The following is a 16,930-nucleotide window of genomic DNA, read 5'->3' as shown; positions in this document are numbered from 1 at the left end:
AAGCTCAGAAGGTGCTCAGGATGGGGTGGGGCGGGGCGTGGTGGGGCCACTTTGGCCCAGGCCTTTATTGGGGAAAACGCAGGGAGTCACTTGGTCTTGTTCTTGCCTTTGCCTGGAGGTAGCTGGAGGGGCCGCTCGAGGGTGGTCAGCTTGCTGCTGAGCCTTTCCTCACTGGCTTTGAGCCGCTCCTCCACCAGTTGTTGGAGCTGCCGCAGCTCCTTGTTCATCTGGGTCTTGATGTAGGCTCCGAGGATGGAGACCTGGCCTGTAGGGGCGGGGAAGAAGGGGCGGGGAAGAAGGGGCGGGGAAGAAGGGGCGGGGAAGAAGGGGCGGGTCAGGGGAGAGGCATGGGGCTGAGGGACCGCCCCCTAGCCGGGCATGCACGACCTTCAAGGGGGACTACCCCAGGAGTGACCCAGGTGGCAGTGTTTCTTCAATTCAGGAAATGTCAGCCAGCCCTTCTAGAAGGGAAAGATGGGCAGAGGGTTTATGTACACTGCATTTCCCAATTGCTCCTTTAGCAGCTGTGTGACCTCAGGCAGGTGATTGAACATTTTTATGCTTCAGTTTCCTCTTGTGTAAAATCCAGTGATAACACCTAACAACTAGGATTGAGAGAGGATTAAATGGGTTAATATGTGTAAAATACAGGAATTTTTTGGTGGTCCAGTGATTAGGACTCCATGCTTCCACTTGGGCCACAGGTTCAAATCCTGATTAGGGAATTAAGATTCCACAGGCCACTTGGCACAGGCAATATATATATATATATAAAATGCTTAAAACAAGGCCTGCCTAGCACATAGTATTGCCAGATGTGTGCTGGCTGTTACTGTCGTTGGTTTTATAATCCTTTTCTGAAGCTCCTGCCTCACCCCCAGCAGCTGTGTTTTTATTTTGTTGCATCTTGGAACATGCATTCTCCATAAGGAGTCGTTTGGAGAAAGGACACCATGACTAAAACAAAAAATCTGAAGTCCTGATGTGATCTAAAACCTTCATTTCACACCTGCCCAAAGTCACAGGGAGCCCCAACCCCTCCAGGTCCTCACTTGGCTCTGGCTCTGGCTGGACCACTGTTTCCGGTTCTACCTCCTGTGCGATGACTGCCTGCTGTTCCGCCTCTCCTCCCTTTTCTTTCTCTGTAAGCCAGAAGCAGGAGGAGGCTTCAGCCCCAGCCCCAGTGCAGTCCACCTCTAGCCCCGGCATCCTCCCTTACCTGTCTCATCCTCTGACCAGAGGCTGGGTGGCTTTAGCCCCATGTAGGTCAAAGAGAGATCCAGCCGCACCTGGGAAGAGGGAGGAAATCTTCTGCACTGGGGAAAGAGGAGAGACGAGGGGCGGCCTCTTGCAGCCTCTAGCCCAGTACCTGGGGTGTGAAGACATATTTGTAGAGCTTGAAGTGGCGGAAGTAGGTGTTCACCACATAATCCGCCAGGGCCAGCAGCTGTTCTTCCTTAAAGAGGTCGATACTGAAAGGGGGGCGCTGTGGAGATGATTGGGAGTTAGAGGACTGACCACCTCCTGAAACCATCACCTTTTCAACAAGTGCCTGGCAGTCCAGGAGCAGGAAGAGCCCACTGAGGCCTTCAGAGGAAGATAAGGGTAATGAGTGTGAGAGAGGGTGGGAGGCTGGGCTGGACCTTATGGGGGGGGGATGGGGAGAGTGAAACTGACCCTGACTCCGTGGCAAAAAAGAACACTGGTGAAGTAGCGGTAACATTCCTCCACGTTGCCCAAGGGGGTTTCTGGGAGGGAAAGCAAGATGTGACATTGAGTTCCCTCCCTGATAATCATTCATTTTACTCAACAGCTACTTACTGATCATGAGCTTTAGAAGTAGACTAAAATAGCTTTAGAAGTAAATCTAGGCAACAAATATTGAGTACTCACTCTGCACTGTTCTAGGCACTAAACAAGACAGACAAGGTCCTCCCCTTAAGAACTGTATATTCCAGTGGAAGTGACAGTAAAGCAAGAAATACATAATTTAGCTCTCATTAAACATTCTGTAGAAAATGGGTTTCAGGAATAAAGAGCTGTTTTATTGAGCACTGTGCATATATTAACACATATTACACACAACATTTCTCAGAATAGTTTAATAACCTTAGTGTCGTAGCCTGATTATCGATAAGGAGATAGAGGATTTCAAAGGTGAAGTAACTTGTGTGTAATAAACTTCTGTTAGTGATGATGGAGCAAAGATTCCAGGTGGTAATCCTGCTGATACTTCCCCTGATCACTTGTGCCAGCCTCCTCCTCCTCCTGGACTCAGGCCCTCCGGGAGCCCCCTCCTCTTACCAATACAGGCCTTGTGAAGATCTTGGAGCAGGGCACAAGCTGTTGAGGTCTGCTCCAGGGAGAAGCCCTGCTGGCGGCAGAAGATGAGTGCATGGGAGAAGAGGTCCAGAGTGATGGCATCCCGCAGGCTCTTCTCAGGAGAACCTAGTCCCAACAGCTCGGCCAGCACCCTTGGGAGGGAAAGAGGAAGGCATCAGTGACAACTAGAGCCTCCCTTCCCTGCTCCACACTAGTGCACAACAGGCTTTGGAGCCAGGCATTCCTCATGCCTTCAGCCAGCCCACCTCCCGTTCAGCTGTCCCCAAAAGCTAGCTCTTCCCCTCCCTACTCTCCCCTCCAACCCATACTCCCTCATCTCCTCAGTGCTGGCTGTCTTCTCCAGCCTGTGCATGGAATGGATGTCCAGGTACTTCCTGTCATAGGAAAAGGGGAAAACATGTTGGTGTCCATCATGCATTAGTTTGATGATATGACTGTGGTGGTGAGTGCATTGGACTGGGAACCAAGAGACCTGAGTTAGAGGTTTCGCCCTTCCACTAACTTGCTGTGTTATTTTAAGTAGGTCACTTCCCTCTCTGGGCCTCACTTTCTCCATCTGTAAATGGAAGGTATGGCTTAAATGAACTCTTAGAATCCTCTTCATTTAAAAAACCTAGAATTAGGAAACTTGAGTTCTGGTTTCTGCCTCTCCCGTGCTGTTTAACTGGGCAAATTTCCCTCTGTGAGCCTGGGTGTCCCCTTTGTACAATGCTCCATAGAGACAATGATACATTTACATTCTCAGTCTTTGGCTACCTTCTTCTCACACTCTTGTCTTTGGACTGGGACAGCAAGAGACCTGGCTTATAGTCATCTTAAGTAATTGCATCTCTGGGCCTCAGTTTCCTCATCTGTAAAATGGGGATACCAGTGCTGTTTGACAAGATTGTTGGGAAGCCCTAAAGGAATAATACAAGTGTGAAGGGTAACTTTCCAAACCCCAAACTCTTTATACTCACCATATACAGATCCGGGGGTGGGGCAGCGGCGGCTACGGAGAAAAAGCGAATTGGGAAAGGCAGGGCTGTGTTGTTTCTGGCCCCTAGTTCTTGGCCCGTTGCGAATCTCTATCGCCTAAGAACGCACTAAGTTGCCTTCTCATCTTGAGGACTAAGGAGCAATGCTGGCGGGCTGGGCTTCAGCGATCCCTAAGTCTAATCACGAGCATACTAACAAGTGGGATCACACACCTCTGCCTCCTCACCAAGGCAGCCCGGGGAAACGTCTTAAACTTTAGTAAACATTACGTCGGGTGGCGCCCTGATGGGGAACCCTTTTTAAACATCCATGATTGGATCACTGTCCCGTCCTCACCGGGAACAAGCTGGCTGCAGGATCGACATCCACCGAAGCCACGGCCCCGGATTCGGTCCGCACACCTGCTCCCATACGCGTGGCCGATTCGTCCAGTGAGCTGAGGTCTTTTTCGGGTTCTCGCCGCAGTTCGTAGTGCTGTACAAGCTCCGACTGCATTTTTAGTCCCTGGAATTGGCTGGACTTCCGGCGGATCATCTTGTCGCTCTTTTGTGCTGGGGGTCACCACAGGATCTGTCTTACCTCGGTTCTGGGACAGCCGGCTCTCAGGCAGCCACTGCCAAGGCCTGGCTCTCTATCGACGCTCCAGCCAATTTGCGTTGCAGAGGTGCCCGGGGCAGCCAATCCGCTGGCGGCGTCTCCCCCGTCTCAACGGTGACCGTTGCTAAGGGAATTCCTGGAGCAGGGGAGAAAGTGTACAGCTCAATCTTTGAGAAGAGAGTGCGCGTGCGTAATAAGATGCAAGCCCCGCCCTCATGGCCTCCTTTCAAAGTTGCTAATCTGGGGCAGGCGGTGTCTTTAGGACTGGAAAGAAGACCTGTGTTACCGGTTACCATGGGAACTGTTTACTGGCCAATCACGGAGAGAAGAGGGTTCGCAAAGAAACCCATACAGACCCGAGAGGCGGGACAAAGCGAGACCAATAGAAACAGGAAATGAAGACGATTTCGCCACATCCGGGACTGCCCCTGGCGCCTGCGCTCTGTGCTGGGGAGGCCAGTGACGTCCGGTGGAGTCCAAGATGGCGCCCGTGGGCTGATCCTGCTGCCGGTGAGGGGCCCAGGGCCGGCTGGGCGGGGAGCCTCTGATACGTGATGGCGGAGTTGCGTGGTTGCGGAGCTCCGGCCGCCTCCACATCTTGGCGCTCTGTCTTGCAGGTGACAGGAGTGCAGCCTCCGCCTGCCTGACGTCCCTCGGGAGACCCTGCTTCTCTCTTCGCTGCCGCGGCCATGTCTGGGCCCGGCAACAAACGCGCCGCTGGGGATGGGGGTTCGGGGCCCCCAGAGAAGAAGTTGAGCCGCGAGGAGAAGACCACCACCACGCTTATAGAGCCCATTCGCCTGGGTGGCATCTCTTCCACGGTTCGTGGGTTCCTGCCTCAGTCCTCAAAACTTGCTAGAACTCCCATCTGTTTTCCCTCCACATTGTCCTGAACTTAACTCCCAATTCCCCAAGCTTAGCAAGATCCACTTTACAGAACACTCTGTTGAAGGAAACCGAGGACACGACATCAGCCTTCCATTTACAGATAGGAAAACGGGTTCCCACAGGGCGTGTGGCTTGTCAGACTTCAGTAGGAAGAGGCAGAAGCAGAACATGATCCGCCTCACAACAGAGACGCTTTCTCTGTGGGTGTCTGAGCTTCGTTAAATCCTAATGGCAGTTCATCTGGGGAAGCTCCCCACTGTCGTCCGTTGCATTTGCTTTTCTTGTCTTTCTCTGTGATTGGGTTATTGGGCCCTGCTTGACCCTCTTCTTGGCCCCTTTATTTCCTTGGTAGGAGGAGATGGATCTTAAGGTTCTGCAGTTCAAGAACAAGAAACTTGCAGAGCGGCTGGAACAGAGACAGGCATGTGAAGACGAACTCCGAGAACGAATTGAGAAGCTGGAGAAGCGGCAGGCCACAGATGACGCCACCCTCCTCATTGTCAATCGCTACTGGGCCCAGGTGGATGCCGCTCTTCTTTCCAAGACCTGGCCTTGATCCAGCTGCCAATCCTCAGACCCCTCTACTGGGAAAGGAGTATCAGGCTGGGAAGCACCTGAGGCATTCATAACATTCTTGGTGCTTTTTCCCTTCAGCTGGATGAAACTGTGGAAGCCCTTCTCCGACACCATGAGAGCCAGGGGGAGCTGTCTTCAGGGACAGAGGCACCTGGGACCCAGGAGGGGCCGACACGTGATGATCAGACCCCTCTCACAGAGCCAGGGACTTCGGAACTGAGGGGTAGGGCCAGAGCCCTAGGATCTGGGAAGCTTAATTAAGTTCTGGGGAAGGTCCTGGAGAGGAGGGGATGTTGATATTAGGCTGCTGAATTCCCTACCTGCTAACACACACAATTGATTTCATATCTAGGACTCAAAGGGCAGTGGGTGAGAACACAGGCTTTGAAATCTGAGTGATATGGTGAAGAGTACAATTCACGTCTTGATACCTGTAGTTCAAAGAAGTATTAAATGTTGACCGTGTACTTGACATTGTTGTAGATTTGGAGGAGACAAAAATAAAAAAGAGATAACTTACTGCCCCAACCATTAGGGAAAGAAGTGATTAAAACCACAAGAGAGAAGTAGGGGGAGTGGGGCCTGAAAGGGAGTTAGTGTGTGTGCACTTTAGTTTAGATAGGGGAAGGCAGAGAAGGCTTCCCTGAGGAAGTGATTTGGTAGCTCTCTGGCCTTAGGGACATTACCTTCCTGAACTTCTGTTATTTCACTTTTAAGATGGGGATAACACAGTACCACAGGTGTTGATTATGTTGATTCAGTAAGCTGTAGGGTGCTGAAGGGCTCAGTCTGGAACTTGGTACAGAGTAGTGGTGACTGTTGCTGTTGTCCTCACGAGGGTCTGTCCGTCCCTCCCAGAACCCCTGCCAATGCAGCTGCGGCCCCCTCTCAGTGAGCCAGCCTTGGCTTTTGTGGTGGCCCTTGGTGCAAGCAGTAGTGAGGAGGTGGAGCTGCAGCTGCAGGGCCGCATGGAGTTCTCCAAGGCAGCTGTGTCGCATGTTGTGGAGGCCTCTGACCGCCTGCAGCGCCGGGTGGAAGAACTCTGTCAGCGAGTATACAGCCGAGGTTAGTTCTTTATGCCCCCACCCCCGAGGTGCCCCAACTTTCATTTATCTCTTCATGGTATCCCCTCCTCAGTGCCCCTAGCCCAGAAGCAGCCACAGTTCCCCAAGGGATAAATCAGCCACGTTCTCAGAAGGGTTAAACTGTCAGTGGGGAATCTGACTTTGATTTCTGGAGTTGAGGTCTAAAGAGATGGGTGGAAGGAGTTGTTGATACTAGGGGAGGGGTCCTCCTCCTTTGGGGCTGGAGACCTCTTGGGAGCACTTTTCAGACATCTTAGTGGCAGTTACTGATCCATCCAAGGCATAGCAGCATCCCCCAGCCTTAGTTCTGTCAGTCCCGCCCGGGCGTCCTGGGCAGATGGCTCTCCTCTCTGAGCTGGCTTCCTCCTTTGTACAGTGGGGATAAAGGCTCCTGGCTTTGTCATGAGAAAGTGGCAGGACAGCTGGTGGGTCACCCTGGGCACATAGCAGACTCCAGAGTGAGTTAGTATTTTGACCCAGTGCCCTGGACTTGGCTCTTACCTGAGCCCTACCTTCCCAGGGGACAGTGAGCCCCCCGGTGAGGCAGCTCGGGCACGCACCCGGGAACTGGGCCGTGAGAATCGGCGGCTACAGGACTTGGCCACCCAACTGCAGGAGAAGCACCACCGTATTTCATTGGAGGTGGGAGTTGGGATTTGGGGGTGGGGTTGGAACCAGGACAGGGTTTGGACTCGGACACCCACGCATCTCGGGGAGCCAGGTCTGTCATCTGAGCCCCTGTCCCCTTTACTGTCCCCAGTACTCTGAGCTCCAGGATAAAGTGACATCTGCAGAGACCAAAGTGCTGGAGATGGAGACGACAGTAGAGGACCTGCAGTGGGACATCGAGAAGTTACGGAAGCGGGAGCAGAAACTTAATAAGCACCTGGCAGAAGCTTTAGAGCAGGTGAGGCCCAGGTGCTGGGTCAGATGGAGCCTGAACAGAGTACTTGGGGCCCTAACTTCTCTTCTCCAAACCCATCTGTCCATCTCTTCTCTCCACAGCTCAACTCTGGCTACTATGTGTCTGGGAGCTCTTCAGGCTTCCAGGGGGGCCAGATCACACTGAGCATGCAGAAGGTGAGCAGCAGCATTCTTCCTGGTCCTTCCCGCAACCTTTACTCTACTCTGCCCTTGAACTTCCCCCTTAGAATTAAGGACAAACATCAGCTGTGGTCTTGGTGGTCTTTGCCCGTCACTCACCGTGTTCTTTGTTTTATTGTTTCATATCTGTAGTCAGTAAATAGTGGCTGAATACTGAATGTTAGGTACTGTGTAGAAAGCAGTTACTCTGGAGAACAAAACAGAAACCTGTCATGGAGCTTAAGTTCTTGTTCGGGGAGTTAACTAACAAGAAGTAGGTTAATCGTATATCAGTTGATTGAAAGTCAGTCAGTCAGTTCAGTCGCTCATTCGTGTCCGACTCTTTGCAACCCCACGGACTGCAGCACGCCAGGCCCCCCTGTCCATCACTAACTCCCGGAGTTTACTCAAACTCTTATCTGTTGAGTCGGTAATGCCATCCAACCATCTCATCCCGTGTTACCCCCTTCTCCTCTCGCCTTCAGTTTTTCCCAGCATCAGGGTCTTTTCAAATGAGTCAGTTCTTCACATCAGGTGGCCAAAGTATTGGAGCTTCAGCATCAGTCCTTCCAAAGAATATTCAGCATTGATTTCCTTTAGGATGGACTGGTTGGATCTCCTTGCTGGTACCACGGGATTAAAAAGTACCACTGAGGAAAGAGCTGTTGGTTGTGTTGGAGGCATTTGGCATTCTCATTGTGTAGCTGAGAAAGGGCCTTGCTGCCACTGTCCCATTCCCTGTCCTGCTTTTGCTCTCTCACTTCTTTGTCACTGCACATGTTTTTTCTTTTTTTGGCGCTGCAGAGTCATTGTTCCCTGTCCTCCTTTCCTCAGCTTGCTCTTCAGGTCTTCCAGGAAGGCTTTCCTGACCCTCTTGTCAGATACAAGTCTTGGTTCCCAGCACTGACCATGCAGTATTACATTTCCTCCTACTTGAGTAGGAATACTTAGGAAAGTGCCTGGGTCTGGCTTGTCCCTGCGCCTTCAGAATCCAACTGCTACACATAGGGGAGCTGGGGCAGAGCATATAGTGGGGCTGTGAGGGACGCATGCCTTGTGCCCTGGCCCTGCCTCCCACTGGCCGCCCCACTCCACAGTTTGAAATGCTGAATGCGGAGTTGGAAGAAAATCAGGAATTGGCCAATAGCCGCATGGCAGAGCTGGAGAAGCTGCAGGCCGAACTTCAGGGGGCCGTGCGGACCAATGAGCGCCTCAAGGTGGGTTGTGTTTGGGGCTGGGAAGGCCTTAGCCTCCAGGGTGGGCGCTGAGCTCTCCTTCCTCTTGCTGAGTGAGTTCAGACATCCTGCCCCTAGGTAGCATTGCGGAGCCTTCCCGAGGAGGTGGTCCGGGAGACGGGGGAGTACCGGATGCTGCAGGCGCAGTTCTCACTGCTCTACAATGAGTCTCTGCAAGTGAAGACGCAGCTGGACGAGGCCCGCGGGCTGCTGCTGGCCACCAAGAATTCCCACCTGAGGCACATCGAGCACATGGAGGTATACCCGTGGAACAGGAGTAAGGGTCAGGCTTTCCAGGTCAGGTTGTTCCTGGGTCAAGGGTGTCAGAGCCCAGGGTGCCTGCCAGAGATTCCTTGGGAATAAATTCTTCCGAAGCCACTGAGGTCTGAGGTTGAGGGTGGGCTTGCCATGAGCCCAGGGCTTGTGTGGGTCCTTAATGCCTCACTTCACAGAGTGATGAGCTGGGGCTGCAGAAGAAGCTACGCACCGAGGTTATACAGCTGGAGGACACGCTGGCCCAGGTTCGCAAGGAGTACGAGATGCTGCGCATTGAGTTTGAACAGAACCTGGCGGCCAATGAGCAGGCGGGTATGTAGCGAGGACAGGGTTGAGGTGGGGCCTTCTGTGGGATTGCTTGGCCCTGGTGTGGCCAGATGCTTGTCCAGAGGTTAAGTCCTTTCCTTTCACAGAGCCTTATCTCCCTGTGGAAAATGGGGACCCCACCACATAGCTCAAAGGTGCAGTGAGGCTTACAGCCGCCTGAGGTGGCTGATGGTGCCGACTCTGCCAGAACAGGAGCTGTCAGCCCCATCCATGATTCTCTGGCCTTTAGGGTGCCTCTCTACTAGTTCATTTTACAAAGGTTTATTGAACACTTCTTTTGAGCCAGGCTCAGTTCTAAGCTTTGGGATTATACCAGTGAACAAAATACAATACAAAGAATCTCTGCTGTTGTGGAGCTGTGTTACAGGGAGAGAGGACAGACAACAAAGGAGGGAAAATTGAATGTGTGTGTTAGGTAGTGACAAGTATGCCAAGAAAAGTAAAGCAAGGAGGGAAGATGAGGAGGTATTAGGAGAAATGCCAGGGACATGAAACTGAGAAGATGATATTTGTTTAAAAAGCTAAAGGAAGTGGACTAACTAACTTTGGTGAATTTACAGTTATGTGTTCCTTTGAAGGAAATCTGGAAATATTTTCAAAATCTGCATTGGCAAATTAACACACAGCATCAGATTACCTTTGGGTAAATTTTCTTCAGTTATCTGCTGAGCTCACTGTCTCTGTATAAGGCTTCAGTTGTCCTCCTTTGTAGTGAGAGTGACGGCTCTGGCCCTGCCTCTCTCCTCACTGAGGGGTTGAGCCCCTAACCCAGGGACCAGTCTGACCTTTTTTCCTGTACTCCTCCAGGGCCCATCAACCGTGAGATGCGCCACCTGATCAGCAGCCTACAGAACCACAACCACCAGCTAAAGGGGGATGCCCAGCGATACAAGCGGAAACTGCGTGAAGTGCAGGCTGAGATTGCCAAGGTGAGGAGCGGGCTGCCTGAGGAAGGCCATGGCTAGGCCCCATTGAGCATGTCTCACCTCAGCCCTGTTCTGTCTCTGCTTTGCAGCTCCGGGCCCAGGCCAGTGGCTCTACTCACTCCATTCCCAGCCTGGGCCACCCAGAGGACTCCAGCCTCAGTGCCCCAGTCCCAGGGAAAGAAGAGGGTGGGCCAGGTCCTGTTGGTGCCCCTGACACCAGAAAAGAGGTGGCTTCCATGCCTGGCGCTGCCGTTACTACCTCGTCAGCAAAGAAGGAAGACCTGGTGCCCTCCGAGGAAGAGACCCAGGCCCTGACCCCTGGAGCCCAGGGACCCTCTTCCCGGGGCCGAGAACCTGAGGCCAGACCCAAGCGGGAACTTCGGGAGCGAGAAGGGCCTGTTCTGGGACCTCCATCTGTAGCCTCGGCTCTCTCAAGGGCTGATCGGGAGAAGGCCAAAGTGGAAGAGGCCAAGAGGAAGGAATCAGAACTCCTCAAAGGTCTCCGAGTAGAGCTCAAGTGAGGCCCTGTTCTTTTCTCCCTCCCACCCCTCCCCGGTGACCTCCAGCCCTACTCACAAAGTCTTCCTCCTGTGCCTCCCCCAGGAAGGCCCAGGAAAGCCAGAAAGAGATGAAATTGCTGCTGGACATGTATAAATCTGCACCCAAGGAACAGCGGGATAAAGTGCAGCTCATGGCAGCGGAACGAAAGGCCAAGGCTGAGGTGAGGGCAGGTAGGGTCCATGGGATGTACAGAAAGGCTGCCCCAGGGCGGGGGGTGGTGACCAGAGTTGAGCCCTGGGTCAATAGGAAGCAGTGATGAGAGAGCTTCCTCCTGGTGGTTATAGGTCGATGAACTCCGGGGCCGCATCCGGGAGCTGGAGGAGAGGGATCGGAGGGAGAGCAAGAAGATTGCGGACGAGGATGCCCTGCGGCGCATTCGTCAGGCGGAGGAGCAGATCGAACACCTGCAGCGCAAGTTGGGTGCCACCAAGCAGGTGTGACCCCCACCCCACCCCACCCCCAGCTTTGAATGTTGGCATTCCTTAAACCTCCTGGTCTAGCACACGGCCTGGGTCCACTCTGTGGGTCTTTGTACAGCTGTGTTTTCCTGCGGTTTCCCTACAGTTGATCTTGTCCGTCTCCCACGTTCGGTCTTGCCCCTGCCCACTTGCTGCAGGAGGAGGAGGCCCTGCTGTCAGAGATGGATGTGACTGGCCAGGCCTTTGAGGACATGCAGGAACAAAATGGGCGGCTGCTCCAGCAGCTGCGAGAAAAAGATGATGCCAACTTCAAGCTGATGTCAGAGCGGATCAAAGCCAACCAGATTCATAAGCTGCTGCGGGAGGAGAAGGATGAGCTGGGCGAGCAGGTTCTTGGCCTCAAGTCCCAGGTAGGGCTGCCCCAGGCTTGTTAGGGTGGAACTGGAGAGGCAGGGGATCCCCAGCACTGAGTCCCCACTCCTGTCCTCAGGTGGATGCCCAGCTGCTGACCGTGCAGAAGCTGGAGGAAAAAGAGCGAGCCTTGCAGGGCAGCCTTGGGGGTGTGGAGAAGGAGCTGACACTGCGCAGCCAGGCCTTGGAGCTCAATAAGAGGAAGGTGAGGCAGATGACCTGGGCCAGAGCCTGGCTCTGCTTCCCTACACAGCCCCGTTCACGTCTCAGACACTTAATGTGTGCCAGACCCTGTGCTGAGGACTTTCTCTGTTCGGTCATGTTTCACCTTAAAGTAATCCTCCAACAGTTTTCGTTGTTACTTCCTTTTCTGTAAGGGAGAAGGCTGAGGTTTAGGGAGGTAGTTGACTTGCTCAAGAAAGAATGGAAGTGGAATTTGGGCCCAGGTCTCTTGGACTCCTACAGCCCATGTCCTGACCGCTGCACTGTTTAGCTATCTCTGTTACACAGTTGTATTAACCATAAGAAATGTGTGTAGCTCATGGTAGTTGTTCTTCTGAGGGGAACAGAGTCAGGAATGACATCACTCCTCCAGTTCGTGGTAAAGGCTTAACAATGACTTTTATCTTCTCCTCCTGGACTTCTCTGTTTGGTTCATTCATTTAAGCAGTGTTAGTCGGAGAAGGCAATGGCAAGCCACTCCAGTACTCTTGCCTAGAAAATCCCATGGATGGAGGAGCCTGGTAGGCTGTAGTCCGTGGGGTCGCTAAGGGTCGGATACGACTGAGCGACTTCACTTTCACTTTTCACTTTCACACATTGGAGAAGGAAATGGCAACCCACTCCAGTGTTCTTGCCTGGAGAATCCCAGGGACAGGGGAGCCTGATGGGCTTCCGTCTATGGGGTCGCACAGAGTCGGACACGACTGAAGTGACTTAGCAGCAGCAGTCATGCTCTTGCCATGTACCAGGACCTGCAATGAGTGCTGGGGCGATCACAAGAACAAAACAGCTCTGCTGGAAGTGGGCGCTTCCAGTTATGAGGGGCAGAGAGCAAGCCGATAATCCCACAGATTAAGTAACACTGTTTCAGATCACAGCATGTCTTTTTCTGTTTGTTTGGCCGCACTGCTTGGCTTGTTAGACCACGGCAGTGAAGGCCCGGAATTCTAACCACGTGGCCGCCAGGAAACTCAAAGCATGTCTTATGAAAGAAATAGAAGTGTATGAAAGAAAAACAGGAGAGCCTCTCTCAGGAGGTGACATTTGAGCTGAGGCTTCAGGGAGCTGCAGAGAGAAAGTCTGTGTTTTGGGGGAGTTGAGGGGAGCAGAGAACCCTATGGAGGCTCAGAGGCAGGAGAGAGGGTTATGCAGGTGAGGAGCCAGAAGTGCTGGGGATGAGGAAGACAGGGAGGTGAGGCTGGTGGGGTTAGGAGACAGAATCAGTTTCAGTGAAGGTATTGCACTTATCCCAAGAGCAGGAACCACTGGACAATTGACATAAGCCTCTGTGGGCCATGGCTCCACACGCTTGACTCCCCAGGCTCAGGCCAACTGTGCCCCTCCTCCCCATTCCACCCACCTCAGGCCGTGGAAGCAGCCCAACTGGCCGAGGACCTGAAGGTGCAGCTGGAGCATGTGCAGACACGACTGCGAGAGATCCAGCCTTGCCTGGCAGAGAGCCGGGCTGCGCGTGAGAAAGAGAGCTTCAACCTCAAGAGGGCTCAGGTGTGTGGTCGGCGGGGGTGGAGGCAGGGGCGGGGCCAGCAGGTTTTGATTGAGGACCCTTGCACTCAGCCTCCCCTGTCTCCTGCCCCAGGAGGACATCTCCCGGCTGCGGCGCAAGCTGGAGAAGCAGAGGAAGGTGGAAGTTTACGCAGACGCTGATGAAATCCTCCAGGAGGAGATCAAGGAATACAAGGTAGGGCTGTGGAGCTAGGTTGTGCCCTGTGAACCTAGGAAATCTCAGATTAGGGGTTGGTGAGAGCTCCAGGGGGTAGTCTGGGGAACCCAGAAATAAGGTAGGATAGCAAAACCTGGGCAGAATCCATTGTGGAGAATCAAGAGAGCTCTCAAGTGTGGTACACATAAACTCTGTGCCAGATAGAGTGGGAGGACTGGGACCTATACCTGGTCTTGGGTCTCTTGAAACTGACAGTCTGGTGGAGGAGGCAGCCAAGTAATTCTTTCCTCTGAGTGATGAGCAGTGTGATGGCAAAGGCCAGAGGGGTTGGGGGCAGTCAGGGGAGGCCCTTAATAGCACTGGGCAGGAGGCAGGGGGCACAGTCAGCCGACTTGCTGAAGGAATAGCCTCCAGAGGAAAACTGAAGAGTGAGTCAGGTTTGGCCATGAGGAATGGAGATGAAAGGGTCCCAGCAAAGGGAGAGGCAGAAGTGGAGGCCCCTAGCTGAGAGAGGCATGCTGGAGGACACAGCTGGACAGTGGTAGCTAAGAGGACAGAACGTGGGCTTTTGATGAGTCACAAGCCTGGGGGGCGGGGGAGGGGGTGTTGGGCATTGTCAGATCCTGAAGGTTAGTGAGCCAGGTTGAGATTCTTGGCTTATTCAGGAGGCTTTGGGGGATTGTCAGCAGAGGCGAAGGCAGAAGCCTTGTGGAACTGGTCATTCAGGGAGGGCCCGTGGCCTGAGATGAAACAGGGGTCATTTTGCCTCAGCAACCTCAAAGCTTAAATAATGGACGGAGGAGGGATTTCCCTGGTAGTCCAGTGGCTAGGACTCCATACTCCCAATTGCGGGGTCCTGGTTCAATCCCTGGTCAGGGAACTAGATCCCACATGCCACAACTAAGACCCAGCACAGCTAAGTAAATAATTATTAAAAAAGGAAGGAGAGCCATGTAGAGGGAGATGACTAGGGAAGAGTTTCAAGGAGGCAGGGGTGAGTGAGTCAGAGCTGCCAAGAAGGCACATGAAGCAAGTGATGAAAGATACCGTTTGTGTTTGACAGTCTTGGTGGGAATGGTTATTGGGTAGAGGTGAAGGTCAGATCACCTAGACTCACCTGGAGTGAAGAAAGGACAGAGGGTGAGTCAGTAAAAAGACAACCTTTTGGAGTAGTTTGGCCTTGTAGGGGTGGAGACAGCTGAAAGGGGAGAAGGGAAGGACTTTTGGAGAAGTTACAGACTGTGGAGCCTGTCAAATGCTGGTGGGTAGGATTCTGAGAGCTAGAGAAGAGGTGATACATGTGGGGAGTGACTGAGGTGGTGGACTGGGCTGGGATTTCAGGCAGGACAGAGGAAGATTATTGGGAATACTGAGTGGAGGGAACTTCCTATCTGGAGTAGGAGGTGAGACTTTTCGGCAGGTGGGAAATTTCAAGATAAGAGATTTATAAACCTCCATAGAGAGAAATGAATCAAGTGACCCACAGCAGGATCTCTGGGCAGCACCAGAGATGGGCCCATTTGAGGGTTGAGAGCAGCAGATTTCTAGTGGCACTGCCATGCCCAGCTGTGACTTAGCAGGTAGAAGGTAAACAGCTTAAGCCAGGATTGGGGTTTTTCCAAAGAAGGCTAGTGGGCCAAGGGATGAAGCCCCAGGGCAGAGGAGCTCAGGCTGGAGCCTGTGGGTCATTGACTTTTAGCAGGGACTTGTGACCACTGGGCATCACCACCCAGGTTAGAGCTAGACCGTTACCATCTAGTTTTGAAACCTGGACTCCCCAGCCTGTTTCCTCATGTGGAAAGTGCTTATCCCCACCTCCCAGGGCTATCGTGAGAGTTAGGTGCAGCCTGTTGTGGGGTGGCCTGAGTGTGAACCAACTCTTGCTGTCAGCTTGGGATCTGGGCACTGTCAGGACTGTTCCTGAGTTGACACCTTTGCCCGGCCCAGGCGCGGTTGACCTGCCCCTGCTGTAACACCCGCAAGAAAGATGCAGTTCTTACCAAGTGCTTCCACGTTTTCTGCTTCGAGTGTGTGCGGGGCCGCTATGAGGCCCGCCAGAGGAAGTGCCCCAAGTGCAACGCCGCCTTTGGTGCCCACGACTTCCACCGCGTCTACATCAGCTGAACACGTAACTCAGGGGACTTTGGAACGCCATGGACCCTGGAGGCTGTGCCTCCAGTCTCACCCCACCCGACATCCAGTGTTCCCCACCTTCCATTCTGGACCCTGTGGACCCAGCCCTTCCCTATGTGGTTGGTTCAGGGGCCCTAGTGCATGCTAGTGGGTGTGGGATTAGCCAAGCTCAGTTTCACCTTTTCCCCAAGGTCAGAACTCCAGCCTTGGGGGCACTTGCCCTGCAGGAAAGGTCTGCTGTGAGAGCCCTGAGGGGCCCAGAGCACTCAACGAAACTTGCTGGCAGCTGGCCCTAACCCTTCTCCAGGTTTTTCCACAGGCCCATCCCAGCCAAAAAGTGGAAATTCCCCAGGCTGTGACCTCCCACACAAGTGGAGGCTCACTACCTATTTAACACACCCACAAGTTAGGACCAGGATTGGGTCAGGTCCCCAGCTCCTTGCTCTGAGACTGGACCCTGGAGCCCAGGGATACTTTCCTTCACTCTCTGCTCCCCAGACCTAGTAGACCTTCCCTTCTGTGGAGTTGCTTGGGCTCTTTGCTCTGGTCTTATGCTAAGAGCATCCCCTCGGTGGGAGCATTGTCCTCTTCTCGGAGGCTCCAAGCTTGCTGCAGTCACCTTGCACTCATCTGGGGAGTGAACCAAGGTGAACCAAGTTATCAATTAGTTTCTATCCTAATCGGACCCCTCCCAATCTCTCCTCCCTTCCCAGGCCCAACTTAACACCCACCTCATGCTTCCCAGGTCTCTGCTGGGTCCCTCATGACCCTGCTTTCATCCGGGTGGCCTTAACTTCAGTGGAGGCAGAACTTCCCATGGGGAAAGGGACAGACTAGCCCGCTGTGCCAACTTCCAATCATTCCAGGTAGAAGAGCTTCATCTAATGCCCTGTGACTGAGCCTGTACCTATATGATGCTTCCTGTGCTGTCCGCCCAAGCAAACTCTATGGGCTATAAGGGCAGTCCGAGGGGGCCCGGGAGGTGGAGCTGCTGGCAGGCGCAAGGGTCCACTTCAACCCACGGCCCCTGCTCTAGAGATGTCTTGTATAGGCTGCTGTTTTGAATAAACGTCCAACCCTCAGCCTATAGTCTAGAGCCAGGCTTCCTGACCTAAAGGCGGGTCCCGGATGTTGGCTGTTAAAATTTACTCCCAGCGCCTCCCTGGCTGGCGAGTGAACCTAGAGGGCC

General features: G+C 53.3%; 2 protein-coding genes across 3 annotated transcripts; one reads left to right on the top strand and one right to left on the bottom strand.

Annotated features, from left to right (window-relative positions):
* Nucleotides 1–7: 7 nt before the first annotated feature.
* CFAP119 (cilia and flagella associated protein 119) lies at nt 8–4,219 on the bottom strand. Of its 2 annotated transcripts, XM_055409877.2 has the most exons (9): nt 3,658–4,219; nt 3,303–3,334; nt 2,652–2,717; nt 2,305–2,474; nt 1,678–1,748; nt 1,370–1,486; nt 1,220–1,289; nt 1,053–1,142; nt 8–265 (listed from the first exon to the last, which is right to left on the bottom strand). In XM_055409877.2, the coding sequence occupies exons 1-9, from the start codon at nt 3,853–3,855 to the stop codon at nt 87–89; spliced, it is 993 nt and encodes a 330-aa protein (XP_055265852.1). In that variant the 5' UTR covers nt 3,856–4,219; the 3' UTR covers nt 8–86. The 2 variants fall into 2 exon arrangements, with proteins under 2 accessions (XP_055265852.1, XP_055265853.1); XM_055409878.2 differs by lacking the exon at nt 1,053–1,142.
* A 114-nt stretch (nt 4,220–4,333) lies between these two features.
* Nucleotides 4,334–16,830, top strand: RNF40 (ring finger protein 40). The gene is made up of 20 exons (XM_055409881.2): nt 4,334–4,428; nt 4,536–4,739; nt 5,159–5,326; nt 5,461–5,605; nt 6,241–6,447; nt 6,988–7,109; nt 7,228–7,374; nt 7,473–7,547; nt 8,648–8,767; nt 8,864–9,043; nt 9,238–9,373; nt 10,196–10,317; nt 10,404–10,831; nt 10,918–11,035; nt 11,160–11,309; nt 11,492–11,704; nt 11,785–11,910; nt 13,293–13,433; nt 13,525–13,626; nt 15,556–16,830. The coding sequence occupies exons 2-20, from the start codon at nt 4,608–4,610 to the stop codon at nt 15,730–15,732; spliced, it is 3,009 nt and encodes a 1,002-aa protein (XP_055265856.1). The 5' UTR covers nt 4,334–4,428; nt 4,536–4,607; the 3' UTR covers nt 15,733–16,830.
* Nucleotides 16,831–16,930: the final 100 nt, after the last annotated feature.

This window comes from Moschus berezovskii, chromosome 27 (genome assembly GCF_049115385.1).
Source record: "Moschus berezovskii isolate FMDL1 chromosome 27, NW_MosBer_1.0, whole genome shotgun sequence".
In the NCBI taxonomy this organism is placed as follows: domain Eukaryota; kingdom Metazoa; phylum Chordata; class Mammalia; order Artiodactyla; family Moschidae; genus Moschus; species Moschus berezovskii.
Note: the sequence above shows the minus strand (reverse complement) of the source record. Positions and strands in the feature narration are given on the sequence as shown.

Excerpts from the sequence above, each read along its gene's own strand:
- CFAP119 (XM_055409877.2), bottom strand. The coding sequence starts at position 3,855 with ATGATCCGCCGGAAGTCCAGCCAATTCCAGGGACTAAAAATGCAGTCG. Across the intron at positions 1,749-2,304 it reads TCTTCACAAGGCCTGTATTG|AAACCCCCTTGGGCAACGTG; the intron begins GTAAGAGGAGGG and ends TTTCCCTCCCAG. Across the intron at positions 1,143-1,219 it reads CTGGTCAGAGGATGAGACAG|AGAAAGAAAAGGGAGGAGAG; the intron begins GTAAGGGAGGAT and ends TCTGGCTTACAG.
- RNF40 (XM_055409881.2), top strand. The coding sequence starts at position 4,608 with ATGTCTGGGCCCGGCAACAAACGCGCCGCTGGGGATGGGGGTTCGGGG. Across the intron at positions 5,327-5,460 it reads TCAATCGCTACTGGGCCCAG|CTGGATGAAACTGTGGAAGC; the intron begins GTGGATGCCGCT and ends TTTTCCCTTCAG. Across the intron at positions 10,832-10,917 it reads GGTCTCCGAGTAGAGCTCAA|GAAGGCCCAGGAAAGCCAGA; the intron begins GTGAGGCCCTGT and ends TGCCTCCCCCAG.